Here is a 13675-nt window from a genome sequence, read left to right as displayed (position 1 = left end):
TTGTGCTGGTGTCGTGAACTGGGTGCACTGGTGGAATGTACTGGGTGCACAGGTAGAAAGGTGGAATGCACTGGGTGTACTGGTGCTGTGAACTGGGTGCACTGGTGCACTGGGGGGGGCTGCACTGGGTACACTGGTGCCGCAAACTGGGGGGTTGCACTGGGAGGACTGGTGTGAAGCAGCTGGGGAGGAGACCCCCCCCCCCCCCCCCCAGCAAGTGCAGCTCATTGGGCTGCAACCGAAGCTCATTATAATGGAATTGGAGCTCATTAATATGCAAACGAGCCTCATTAATATGCAAATGCGATTCGTTACTATGTGAACGCCCCCCCCGGCCTACAACCCCCCCCGGCGCCCCCCTCCCTCAGAGTGTGCTTGGAAGGGGGGGGGGGGGCGTGCACCCCCCCCACCCCCCTTCCATTAACCGTTTTGCCCGTTTTCTCTGTTTTTCACCCCAACAGCGTGGTGCTGCGGTGCAGGGGGGGGCGGTGCTGGGCCCCGGCGCGCAGCCGCCGCCGTCGCCATCGTCACCGCGGCGGTGCCAGGGCTGCTACTGGTGCCACTGGTGCTACTGGTGGCACTGCGAGCACTTCATCCACTTCGTCCACTTCGTCCCCTTCCCCTTGGTTCACTTCGTTCCCTTCGTCCCCTTCCCCTTCGTCCCCTTCGTTCCCTTCGCCCAGTGCCGCCATGCCGCTGCGCGTCTCCGTGCTCTACTGGTAAGACCCCTTCAAGGGGGGGCTCAACGGGGTGCTGAGCCCCCCCCGCCTCACCCCAACACCCCTCTCTCTCCCTCGCAGCGGGGCCTGAGGCTACAGACCCAAGGTGAGCCGATTTCCCCCTTTTTTTCCCCAAAAATAAACACGCCCGCGGGGGGTGACGGCCGCGCTTTGGTTTCACAGTACGAGTGGCTGAGGAAGGAGCTGGAGGGGCGCTTCCCCGGCATGCTGGACGTGGTGAGTTGGGGGTTTTTATTTTGGGGGGGGGGTCCACGCACCCAGTGACCCCCCCCAGACCCTCTTAGGATCCCCCCCAAACCCCCCAGAGCGGCCAGGGGACGCCAGAGGTGACGGGATGGTTCGAGGTGACGGTGGGCGGCCGCCTGGTGCACTCCAAGAAGGTGCGGGGGCGACGATGGTTTGGGGGGGGGGGGACACATGGGGGTCACGCCAAGACCCCCCCCGGGCTCCACAGGGGGGTTTTGGGGGGGGTTCTTTGTTTATTTTTCGTCCTGAGGGGATTTATGTAATTTTTTTTTTGGGGGGTGGGGGGGGAGGAGGGGGCTCCAATGCACTGAATGGCACCCTTAAATTTGTCATTTTCTGCTTGACCCCCCCAAAATGTCCTAATTTCCTTCCCAGCACCCTTAAATTCATTATTTTCTGCTGATAAAAAATAAAATGTCCCATTTTCCTTCCCTGCTCCCTTAAAAAAAAATAGTAAAAGAGCTGTTTTCTATCCAAGTGCCCCCAAAACACAGTTTTCTATCCAGATGGCCTTAAACCCATTGTTTTCCCTCTGGGCACCCCCAAACCCCACCATTCCCCCTCCAGGAACCCCCAAACCCCGTTGTTCCCCCTTGGGGCACCCCCAAACCCCGTTGTTTCCCCTCCAGGCCCCCCCAAACCCCATTGCTCCCCCTCAGGTCATCCCCAAAACCCATCGCTTCCCCTCTGGGCCCCCCCAAACCCCACCATTTCCCCTCTGGCCCCCCCCAAACCCCACCATTTCCCCTCTGGGCCCCCCCAAAACCCATTGCTTCCCCTCTGGGCACCCCAAAACCCCACCATTTTCCCTCGGGTCACCCCCAAACCCCATTGCTTCCCCTTGGGTCATCCCCAAACCCCATTGTTCCCCCTCCAGGCACCCCTAAACCCCACCATTCCCCCTCAGGGCACCCCCAAACCGCATTGTTTCCCCTCTGCCCCCCCCCAAACCCCCAAATTTCCCCTCGGGACACCCTCCCATGTGTCTTTTCCCCCCCAGAACGGCGACGGCTTTGTCGATAGCGATGCCAAGCTGCAGAAGATCGTGGCCGCCATCAAGGCCTCCCTGCCATAAACACTGGCCCTAACGAAGGTAATTTCGGCTCGGGGCCGGCGTGGGGGGGGCCGTGCCGGAGCCCCACTGACCCCCTTTTATCCCCCCCAAAAAAAGCTCCACGAGCGTCTGCCTCGCTCGGGCCGGCCGAGCGCTCCATGACGGGAGCCGCCGAAACGTCCGCGGACACCGGGCGGTTTCCAGACCCCGCGCGCAGGATGCCGGCCGGAGGGAGGCGGGCGGCCGTCGAGCTTCGCACCCCGGCTTCTTTAATTTTAGGCTTTTTATTCTTTGGGTTCTTCGGGTTTGGGTTTTTTTTTTTCCTCCACGCTGGTTTTGTGAGGCGGTCGCTCTCACCGGCAGCGGGGTGAGCGATTCCGCCTTCACGCACCCCTAAATCGCACTGAAAGCTGCTGCCGAGCCTGCTGGGCTGAAAAACAAGGAAATCAGGCTCAACAATCAAGATTTATTTGTTGGGCAGCTCCCGGCTTGGCTTTAATGAGGTATGAGACACGCAATTCTCAGGGCTTGCCTGAAATAACACGAATTTAACTTTTTGTTTTCCTCTCTGCCCAACAGCAGCTCGGCGGAGAGCTTCTGCCGTGCCGCCTCGGTTGCCTTCTGTAAGTGTGCCGCCGTTTGGGGACGTTTCTCAATAAAAAAAGAAAAAAAAGTGTGGAAACTTTGAGCTGGGTTTTGCGGTCGCTGGGGTTTGGGCTCGGGGTTTGGCGGCTCTCCAGGCAGCAGAACCGCGGCGGAGCCTGGAAGCAGGGGGGGGAAATTTGTCACCGCTTTGGAAACGGGGATCTGCCTCGGGATCTTCTCCGCTCAAAGGGCTGCATTTACACCTAAAAAAAAAGAAAAAAACAAGAAAATTGGGAAACCTCTCTGTGTTGCAGTTGTATTTGGGCTTCTGTGCGGTGGACGCGTGCCCTCTGGTGACAGCAGCGAGCAGGCAGGCGCAGATTTATGTGGTAATGTCTCCTCCTCCTGCTTTTTCCCATGATTTTGGGAAATTATTGAAGTTTTTGGAGCTGTGGAGGAGCAAGAGGCTGGGCTTCTCTCTGCAGAACGGGGCAGGGAAATTAAAAATAAGGATTAATGATGCTCGGCATTGGCCACCATCGACGCGAGCCCTTGTGTTTTGTTTTACCCGGTGCCAACCCTCACTGAGGGAGTGACGGGGAGCAGAACTGACGTTTTTAAACGTTAATGTGTTAGGAAAAGGTGTATGGAAAAACAAAATGTTAACGTGTGTGGAAAAAAAGCGATTTTGGGGTGGATTTAGGGGGCGGAGGGCCCCGGCGCTCCCTTTGGCCACCCCTTGCCACGGAGGTGACTCAGGGGGGTGACGTGGCTGGCCGCAGGGCACCCAAAATCGGTGCGGTTTTGACATGTTTGGGAAAAATTTGTGGTGTGTGGGAGAGGCGGGCGTGGGAGCCGCGTTCACGGCACACGTAATCCCCCTGGGTGGGGGGAGAGGCGGCGGCGCCATGCCTGGGGGCAGCTCCCGGGAGGGACACCGACCCCATCAACCCCCCGCGGCCCTGCCCCGGGCTCCCACCGAGCCCCGAGGCCGCTTCACGCCGGTTCTGACACCGGGGAGAGGCTCGGGGAGGGCTCGCAGCGGCCCCGGGGCAGCCCCGCGGCGGGTCACAAGATGGCGCCGGGCCGCCATCACCTCAGCCGACCTCCCCCCCCCTCCTCCTTCCCCCCCCGGCGCGGTGCATGCCGGGAAGGGAGCCCCGCCGGGAGCCCGCCATTTTCTGTCAGGGCTGGCGGGAAAGGCGGGAAGGGAGCGAGCGCAGCCCCAGCGCCGCCGCGGGACTCCCACCGGCTCCAGCGGCCGCCGCCAGCCACGCACGTAGGTAAAGGCGGCGGGGGAGCGGCGCCGGGGCCGGTGCCCGGTGCCCGGGGGCGGCGGCGAGGGGGGGGGCGGCGGCGGCCGGGGGGGGCGGCTCGGCGCCGAGGTCGCCTGAGGAGACGCTGCCCCCAAGTCCCGCCTTCCGTGTGTGGCCGCCCGCTGATTGGCTGCGGGCGGCGGGCGAGATGATTGGCCGCCGGGCCCCGCGGCGAGCCGCGAGGGGATTGGCTGCGAGGCGCGTCCGTCAGAGCGGGGAGTGGGCGGCGCGGCCGCGCTGCGGGCGGTTTGCGAAACGATTGGCCTCGCGGCGGCGGCCAATCAGGAAAGGGCTGGGCGGGAGGCACGTGACACCGCGCGGCCAATCGGGGCGCGGCCGCGGCGCGGGGGCTTCTGGGGGTTGTAGTGCCGGGCTGACGGGGGGGCCGGGGCAGACATGGCGGCGGCGGGGCCGCTCCCGGGGCCGTTCCCCGGGGCCCACCGGCGCCTTCTCGTCCTCAGCAGCCCCTGACGAGCCCCCGGCATGGCCCGCACCAAGCAGACGGCCCGCAAGTCCACGGGCGGCAAGGCGCCGCGCAAGCAGCTGGCCACCAAGGCGGCCCGGAAGAGCGCCCCGTCCACGGGGGGCGTCAAGAAGCCCCACCGCTATAGGTAACGCCCAAAAATGCACAAAACGGCACAAAAACACCCAAAAACAGCACAAAAACACCCCAAAAACACCACAAAAACACCCCCAAACACCACAAAAACACCCCCAAAACACCCCAAAAACAGCACAAAAACACCCCCAAAACAGCACAAAACAGCCCAAAAACAACCAAAAACACCCCCAAAAAGCGCAAAACAGCACAAAAACACCACAAAAAAGCACAAAACACCACAAAAACACCCCCAAAAAGCACAAAACAGCACAAAAACACCACAAAAAAACAACCAAAAAACAGCACAAAACACCCCAAAACCACCACAAAAACACCCCAAAAACAGCACAGAAACACCACAAAAACACCATAAAACCCACGCCCAGGAGCCCACTGCGGCCACCGGTGGGTGTGATCTGGTGTGGATCCGGTGTGACTGCGGTTTTCCAGTGTAAACAGAGCCTCTGGTGGGAATCCGGTGGGAATCCAGTGTGACTCTGGTTCCCTCGTGTAAACAGACCCTCGGTATGACTCTGGTGTGAATCTGGTGTAAATCCAGTGCGAATCTGGTGTGGATCCAGTGTGACTCCAGTTTTCCCGTATAAACAAAACCTCCAGTGCGAATCTGGCGTGACTCCAGTGCAAATGAGGTGTGAATCTGGTGTGAATCCAGTGTGGATCCAGTGTGACTCCAGTGCAAATCAGGTGTGACTCCGGTGTGAATCTGGTGTGACTCCAATCCAAACCTGGTGTGAATCCGGTGTGACTCCAGTACAAATCAGGTGTGACTCTGGTGTGAGTCTGGTATACCTCCGATGTGAATCCATTGTGACTCTAGTGTGACTCTGGTGTGACTCCAGTTGGAATCTGGTGTGATTCTGGTGCGAATCCGGTGTGAATCTGGTTTGACTCCAGTGCAAATCAGGTGTGACTCCGGTGTGAATCAGTAATACCTCAGATGCGAATCCGTTGTGAGTCTGGTGTGAATCCAGTGTGACTCCAGTTGGAATCTGGTGTGAATCCGGTTTGACTCCAGTGTAAATCAGGCGTGACTCCGGTGTGAATCTGGTATACCTCCGATGTGAATCCGTTGTGAGTCTGGCATGAATCCAGTGTGACTCCAACTGGAATCTGGTGTGATTCTGGTGCGAATCCGGTGTGAATCCGGTTTGACTCCAGTGCAAATCAGGTGTGACACCGGTGTGACTCCGGTGTGAATCTGGTAATGCTGGGATATGAATCCAGTGGGGGTCTAGTGTGAATCCGTCGTGAGTCTGGCGTGACTCCGGTGTGGCCCCGGTGCGAATCCGGTGTGACTCCGGTGTGGCCCCGGTGCGAATCCGGTGTGACTCTGGTGTGACTCCGGTGTGGCTCCGGTTTCCGCGTGCAGGCCGGGCACGGTGGCGCTGCGGGAGATCCGGCGGTACCAGAAGTCGACGGAGCTGCTGATCCGCAAGCTGCCCTTCCAGCGCCTGGTGCGCGAGATCGCGCAGGACTTCAAGACCGACCTGCGCTTCCAGAGCGCCGCCATCGGCGCGCTGCAGGTGGGCGCTGTCGCGATAGGGGCGGGGCGATAGTGGGGCGATATCGGGGCGATAAGATCGGGGCGATATCGGGGCGATATTGGGGTGATATCGGGGTGAAAATATCAGGGCGGTGTGGGGGTGATATCGAAGTGATGTCGGGGTGATATTGGGGCGATATCAGGGTGATATTGGAGGAATGTCGGGGCGATATCGGGGCAATACCGGGGCGATATCAGGGTGATACCGGGATGATAATATCAGGGTGGTATCGGGGCGATATCAAGGTGATATTGGGGTGATAATATCGGGGAGATACCAGGGCGATATTGGAGCAATAATGGGGGCAATATTAGGGTGATAATATCGGGGTGATATCGGGGCAATAATAGGGGGATATCAGGGTGATAATATTGGGGCAATATCGGGCTGATATTGGGGTGATGCCAGGGCAATAATGGGGCAATATCAGGGTGATATTGGGGCGATATTGGGGTGATAATATTGGGATGATAATATCGGGGTGATACCAGGGTGATATTGGGGCAATAATGGGGTGATATCAGGGTGGTATGGGGGTGATATTGGGGTGATATCAGGGCAATATTGGGCTGATATCGGGGCGATATCCGGGCGATAATATCGGGGTGATATCGGGCCAATATCGGGGTGATATTGCGATATCGGGGTGATATTGGGGCGATATCGGGGTGATACTGTGATATCGGGGTGATATCGGGGCGATATCAGGGCGATATTGAGGTGATAATATCAGGGCAATATCGGGGTGATATCAGGGTAATATCGTGGCGATATCAGGGCGATATCCAGGCGGGGGGGGGCACCACCACCTTCCCATTCCTCCCCATTCCCCCCCTCCACCCCCTTTTCCCCCCCCTCCACCCCCCCATCACCCCAAAACCCCCTTCAACACCCCCTCCGGTGCCCCCCCACCCTAATTAACCCCCCCTTGTTAATTATTTCCCCCCCAGGAGGCCAGCGAGGCGTACCTGGTGGGGCTGTTCGAGGACACCAACCTCTGCGCCATCCACGCCAAGAGGGTCACCATCATGCCCAAGGACATCCAGCTGGCGCGGCGCATCCGCGGCGAGCGGGCTTAGCACCCCCCCGGGGGGGGGTCCTCAGGGTGGGGGGGGTCCCAGGGGGCTTCTTTTACCCCCCCACGGCAAAAAAAATCCCCACTCGGAGCTCTCAGCAGGCAGAACCCGAGCCACACACACACACACACAAACAAAAAACTTTGGAGTTTTTTTTTGGGGTTGTTTTCCTTTTTTTTTGTACACTTTTTTTTTTCTTTCCGAGCTGCGAAAAATATGTAATTTTTTTTTTTTTGGGGGGGGGTGGGATGGTTTTTGAAAGAACCCGGTTTTGTACACAAAAAAAAAAAACTCACGGGGAGGGGGGGGGTGGGCGTGGAGAGGGGAGCTCCGGGATTTCGTGTTCGTGCCCCGAGGGGGGGGCCACGATCCCCCCCCCCCCACGTCCCCCCCCATGCCCCCAAACCTGCGTCCCCATCTCCCCCCCCCGCGGGGCTGACGGAATGAATAAAAAAACCCTAAATATTAACCGAGCCCTTCTTTTCTCGCCAAAACCCCAAAAATGGGCAGTTTTGGGTCCCTTTTTGCCGATTTATTTATTTTTTTGTCCCTTTCCCTTTTCGGGGGGGGGGGTTCGGGGCGGATTTACCCCCCCGGGGGGGGGCGCTGACGTGATTGCTGCTGACACCCCGGCGTTAATTTTAGCGGTGGCCCCGCGTTAGTCACCCTAAGCGGGATTACGGGGCCGGGTGGCACCTGGGGACGTTGCCCCCCCCCTAAAAAACCCCCCGGGGGGGGGCACGTCCTTTTGGGGGGGGCTCGTCTTTAACAGAAATTTTGGGTTTTGCTGCTTAAAAACTCAAAAATCTTTAAAAAATCGATAAAAATGCATGTTTTTTATCAATATTTGTGCCTAAATTGACTTAATTGGGGTTTTCCCTAAAAATAATTGATCCTGACCCCCCCCAGGCACAGCTGCCCCCCCCCCCGCAGCCCCCCCCCCCAATTTTGGGGTGCCCCCCAAGGACCCCAAGAAGGTGACTTGGTTACAAGGTGCTGGCAAAGGGACTTGCCCCCCCCCCCGAATTTTTGGGGTGTAATTGGGCGTTTTTGGGGTTCGGCCTCTGCCGGGGCAGGATTCAAGTCTTAAAGGTTCCAAAATAGCTGGGGGGGGGGACCGGGGGGGGGGGTTTGGACATTGGGGGGGGGGGTCTGGGGGGGGCTTCACCCGCTGAGTCAGAGCCCCCAAAATTTGGGGTGAAAGCTGTGGGTTTTGGGACACAAACTTTTTGGTGACACCTCAGCCAATTTGGGGAGCCCCCCCCAAAAAAATAATAAATTCGCCCCCCCCCCCACGCCATCCCAACCCCCCCTGGGGTTCATTCAGCCCAGGGGCAGAGCAGGGGGACCCCAAAACCCCCCAATTTTTGGGGTTCCCAGGTGGGAAGGGGGGAGGGGGGGGACACGGGCGGCCCCCGCCCCCATCTGCGCCGCCCGTGCCCCCCCCCCCGGTGAAGGATTAGGGTTAATCAGCCCCAAATCCGCGCGTCTGAAAAACAAACTAATCAGCCCCCCCCCCCGGCTGCTGCCCGCGTGGGCTGGGGGGGGGGCACAGTGGGGGCTGGGAGGGGGGGGCACACCGCGTTTTGGGGGGTTATACTGGGATTTGGGGGGGTTCACTGGGGTTTGGGGGGGTTATACTGGGATTTTTTGGGGGGGCACACCACTTTGGGGGGGTTCATTGGGATTTGGGGGGGGTTATAATGGGATTTGGGGGGGCCACGGTGGGACCTGGGGGGGCTGTGATGGAGTTTGGGGGGGCTGCACTAGGATTTGGGGGGGCTCCACTGGGGTTTGGGGGGGTTATACTGGGATTTCGGGGGGGTTCACTGGGACTTGGGGCCGAGCAAAGCCCCTGGGGGGGGTCCCACAACGCCCCCCCCCCCCAAACGCTGCCCCCCCCCGGGGGTTCCGGCTGTCCCCGCGTGTCCCCGGCTCAGACACCGCAGCTGTCCCTGGGATTAACCCCTCCAAAGGGGGGGGGGGGGGGCACATTTTGGGTCCCCCCCCCTCCCCAAAACCCCCCCCCCACAGCCCCCATGGGCCCCCCAGGTCCCTTTCCCAAATCCCGCAGGATTGACCCCAAAACCGCCAGCCCCTTCGTTTGCCCTAACGAGCGGGCAGCAGGGTGTAATTAGGGGGGGGGGCTCCTTATACCCCCCCCCCCCAATAAAAGACCCCCCCCCCCAAGGATAATTAATTAACCAGCACTAATTAACCCCTGAGCGCACCCCAAAACCCCCACCCTATGGGGGGGGGGGGGCGTGCAGGGTGCCCCCCCCGCGTTAATTGCCGGCAGTGGGGGATTAGCTGGGGGGGGGGGGGGCAATGTCACCCCCCCGGGGATTAGTGGCGGGGTGGGGGGGGGTTGGGGGGGGGGCGGTGTCGGCCCTATTTAAGGCTCCCCCCGGCGCGGGGACGCCTTCCCCGCCGCCAGCAGGGCCCCTGCTGCAGGTGGGTGGGGGGCACCTCGGGGTGGGGGGGCAATTTGGGGTGGGGGGGGCAACTTAGGGTGGGGGGGACCTTGGGTGGGGGCAATTTGGGGTGGGGGGTAATTTGGGGTGGGGGGACCTGGGGTGGGGGCAGTTTGGGGTGGGGGGTAATTTGGGGTGGGGGGACCTGGGGTAGGGGCAATTTGGGGCAGGGGGGACTTGGGGTGGGGGCAATTTGGGGTTGGGGGGGCAATTTGGGGCGGGGGGGAACCTTAGGGTGGGGGGCAGTTTGGGGTTGGGGGGGCAATTTTGGGGTGGGGGGACCTGGGGTAGGGGCAATTTGGGGCGGGGGGGCAATTTGGGGCGGGGGGGAACCTTAGGGTGGGGGTAATGGGGTGGGGGGGACCTTGGGTGGGGGCAATTTGGGGTGGGGGGCTGCTTGGGGTGGGGGGCAATTTGGGGAGGGGGCAATTTGGGGAGGGGGCAGTGGTGCAAGGGCAGGTGGCGCGGCTCTGCTGGCCCTGGGAGAAGGTCCCTGTCCCCCCCCCAAAAAAAAAATCCCTGTCCCCCTCCCGAGGGTCCCTGTCCCCCTGCTGCAGCACCGGGTGCTGCTCGGTGCCGTGCAACCCTGCTGCACCGTGCAACCCTGCACCATGCAATGCAGCCCTGCACCGTGCAACCCTGCACCATGCAATGCAGCCCTGCACCGTGCCGTGATGCACCGTGCAATTTTGCACCGTGCAGTGCAATTTTGTGCTGTGCAATCCTGCATCGTGCTGTGCTACCTTGCACCATGCAATTCTGCACCCTGCCATGCAATCCTGCATCATGCCGTGCTGCCTTGCACCGTGCCATGCTGCACTGTGCAATCCTGCCCCGTGCCGTGCTGCACCGTGCAATCCTGCCCCGTGCCATGCAATCCTGCACCATGCCACGCTGCCTTGCCCCATGCCGTGCTGCACCGTGCAATTCTGCACCCTGCCATGCAATCTTGCACCATGCCATCCTGCCCTGTGCCATGCTACCTTGCACCATGCCAAGGTGCACTGTGCAATTCTGCCCTGTGCCATGCAATCTTGTGCCGTGCTACCTTGCACCGTGCCATTTTGCACCATGCAATTCTGACCCCGTGCCATGCAATCCTGCCCCGTGCTGTTCTACCTTGCACCCTGCAATTCTGCACCCTGCCATGCAACCCTGCATCGTGCCGTGCTGCCTTGCACCATGCCATGCTGCACCGTGCAATCCTGCCCCATGCCCTGCAATCCTGCCCTGTGCCATGCTGCCTTGCTCCATGCCACCATGCACCGTGCAATCCTGCACCATGCAGCACCACCTTGCTCCATGCCGTGCTGCACCGTGCAATTCTGCACCCTGCCATGCACTCTTGCACCATGCCATGCCATCCTGCCCTGTGCCGCGCTACCTTGCACCGTGCTGTGGTTCCTTGCACCATGCCATGCTGCACCGTGCAATTCTGCACCGTGCTGTGCAACCTTGTGCCGTGCTCCCTTGCTCCATGCCACCATGCACCGTGCAATCCTGCACCATGCAGCGCTGCCTTGCACCCTGCAATTCTGCACCATGCAATCCTGCCCCGTGCCCTGCAATCTCGTGCCCTGCAACCCTGCCCCGTGCCACGCGTGACCCCATGTGTCCCCCCCCCTGGCAGCTGGCCCCAGCTCGCCTCGGCAGCACCCGGGCTCGGTGCAAGGGAGCCCCCCCGGAGCCCCCGGAGCCCCCGGAGCCCCCGGAGCCCCCGGAGCATGATGTCCTACATCAAGCAGCCCCACTACGCCGTCAACGGGCTCACCCTGGCCGGGCCGGGCATGGACCTGCTGCACACCGCCGTGGGCTACCCTGGTGAGGGGGGGCTTCCTCGGGGGGGGGGGTTGCACAAAGGGTTTTGCACAGGGGGGTTGCATGAAGGGGTTGCACAAAGGGTTTTTGCACAGAGGAGTTGCACGGGGGGGTTGCACACAGGATTTTGCACGAGGGGGGGGGTTGCACAGGGGGGTTGCATTTGGGGTTTTGCACAGATGGGTTGCACAAGGGGGGTGTTGCAGGAAGAGTTTTGCACAGAGGGGTTCCAGAGGGGCATTGCACAGGGGGTTGCATGCAGGGATTTGCACAGGGGGGTTGCATGGAGGGGGTTGTGCAAGGAGGCTGCACGCAGGGTGTTGCACAGAGGGTTTGCACGGGAGGTTGCACAGCTTTGCACGAGGAGCTTTGCACGAGGCAGTTGCACGGGGGGGGGGGTTGCATGCAGTTTTGCACGGGGTGCATGCACAGAGGGGCTTGCACGGAGGGGTCCCCTCCCTGGCCCTGTGGTTTCCCTTGGGTGGGAAGGGTCTGGGGTTGTGCAGCAGCTTGGGGGTGATGTGGGGGGGCTCCCCAGCGTGTCCCTGACCCCCCCCCCCCATTTGCAGCCACGCCGCGGAAGCAGCGCCGGGAGCGCACGACCTTCACGCGGGCGCAGCTGGACATCCTGGAGGCGCTCTTCGCCAAGACGCGCTACCCCGACATCTTCATGCGCGAGGAGGTGGCCCTCAAGATCAACCTCCCCGAGTCCCGCGTGCAGGTGAGCCTGGGGGGGGGGGGGCTCACACGCCCCTGGGTGTGCAAAAAAAGGGGTCCTGCACGCCCCTGGGTGTGCACGGGGAAGGGTTCTGCTTGCACACACGTGTGCACAAGGAGGGGTCCTGCTTGCAGCTGCATTTGCACGAGGAGGGGTCCTGCATGGACCTGTGCGTGTGCAAAGAGGGGTCCTGCTTGCACACACGTGTGCACAAAGAAGGAGGGGGGATGCACACACTCACGTGTGCACAAGGAGGGATTGTGCACACACCCAAGTGTGCACAAAGAGGGGTCCTTCATGCACCCAAGTGTGCACAAGGAGGGAGGGGTGATGCACACTGCTGTGTGTGCACAAGGAAAGGTCCTGCACACTCCTGGGTGTGCACAAAGAGGGGTCCTGCTTGCACCCACGTGTGCACAGAGGGGTCTTGCACACCCACGTGTGCACGAGGGGTCCTGCACCCACCCCATGCAGTGCGACCACCGCCGATCCCCCTGCCCCCCAGCACCCGTGCAAGGGCGTGCACACCAAACCACGCACACAGGCGGGGGGGTGGAAGGGGCGTGCAAGGCACACCCCCGCGCCCACCACCCTCACCCCATTCCCCCCCCCCAAAAAACCCCCCCAGGTGTGGTTCAAGAACCGCCGCGCCAAGTGCCGGCAGCAGCAGCAGCAGAGCAGCGGCCAGGCCAAGGCTCGGCCGGCCAAAAAGAAGAGCTCGCCGCCCCGCGAGGCGCCCCCCGACGCCGGGGGGGCCGGACCCTACAGCCCCCCACCCTCCGTGGCCTCCGGCACCCCCAGCTCCGCCGCCGGCGCCACCGTCTCCATCTGGAGCCCGGCTTCCATCTCGCCCGTGCCGGACCCCTTGGCCACCGCGGCCGCGCCGGGGTTGCCGCGCTCGGCACCGTTCCCCGGCTCCTACGGCCAACAAGTGGGGGGCTACGGGCAAAGCTACCCCGGCTCCTATTTTGGGGGGCTGGACTGCGGCTCCTACCTCTCCCCCATGCACCCGCAGCTGGGGGCGCCCGGCGGGGCTCTGAGCCCTTTGGGGACCCCCTCCATGGGCGCCCACCACCTCGCCCCCTCGCCCGCCGGTTTGGCCGGGCAAGGTTTTGGTGCCACCGGGCTGGGTTTTGGCAGCGTGGATTGCCTGGACTACAAGGACCAGGCGGGCTCCTGGAAGCTCAATTTCGCCGCCGCCGCCACCGACTGCCTGGACTACAAGGAGCAAAGCTCCTGGAAATTCCAGGTTTTGTGAGGGGGGGGCCCGGCCCCGCCGCCGCCACCGCTGCGCCAGGGGGTCCCCAGGGTGCCCCCGGGCACGGGTGCGGCACGGGGAGAGCCCTGGGGATGGAGCGGTGACGTGGCACGGGGGCTGCCCTGGTTTTTGGGTGTCCCCCAGTTTTTGGGTGTCCCCCAGCCTTTGGGTGTCCCCTGGTTTTTGGGTGTCCCCTGGGCTTTGGGTGTCCCCCAGCTTTTGGG

The 13675-nt window shown here is 61.7% G+C and overlaps 3 protein-coding genes and 1 long non-coding RNA gene across 4 annotated transcripts; 3 read left to right on the top strand and 1 right to left on the bottom strand.

Annotated features, from left to right (window-relative positions):
- The first annotated feature begins 472 nt into the window (after positions 1–472).
- SELENOW (selenoprotein W) lies at positions 473–2728 on the top strand. The gene is made up of 6 exons (XM_072030118.1): positions 473–719; positions 801–825; positions 903–956; positions 1046–1120; positions 1987–2079; positions 2158–2728. Exons 1-5 carry the CDS (start codon positions 691–693, stop codon positions 2059–2061), a joined length of 258 nt encoding a protein of 85 aa, XP_071886219.1. The 5' UTR covers positions 473–690; the 3' UTR covers positions 2062–2079; positions 2158–2728.
- On the bottom strand, positions 2493–3736 carry LOC140000278 (uncharacterized). Its single transcript, XR_011805451.1, has 2 exons — positions 3605–3736; positions 2493–2888 (listed from the first exon to the last, which is right to left on the bottom strand). It is a non-coding gene; the product is annotated as an uncharacterized lncRNA (long non-coding RNA).
- Positions 3737–3758: 22 nt separating this feature from the next.
- Positions 3759–7223, top strand: LOC140000273 (histone H3.3A). Its single transcript, XM_072030117.1, has 4 exons — positions 3759–3904; positions 4403–4552; positions 5933–6086; positions 7058–7223. The coding sequence occupies exons 2-4, from the start codon at positions 4425–4427 to the stop codon at positions 7184–7186; spliced, it is 411 nt and encodes a 136-aa protein (XP_071886218.1). The 5' UTR covers positions 3759–3904; positions 4403–4424; the 3' UTR covers positions 7187–7223.
- A 4075-nt stretch (positions 7224–11298) lies between these two features.
- LOC140000269 (homeobox protein otx5-like) lies at positions 11299–13675 on the top strand. Its single transcript, XM_072030113.1, has 3 exons — positions 11299–11478; positions 12045–12196; positions 12822–13675. The coding sequence occupies exons 1-3, from the start codon at positions 11382–11384 to the stop codon at positions 13449–13451; spliced, it is 879 nt and encodes a 292-aa protein (XP_071886214.1). The 5' UTR covers positions 11299–11381; the 3' UTR covers positions 13452–13675.

Source organism: Anas platyrhynchos, chromosome 33 (assembly GCF_047663525.1).
Source record: "Anas platyrhynchos isolate ZD024472 breed Pekin duck chromosome 33, IASCAAS_PekinDuck_T2T, whole genome shotgun sequence".
In the NCBI taxonomy this organism is placed as follows: Eukaryota; Metazoa; Chordata; class Aves; order Anseriformes; family Anatidae; genus Anas; species Anas platyrhynchos.
This window is presented reverse-complemented; position numbering and strand designations above follow the sequence as displayed.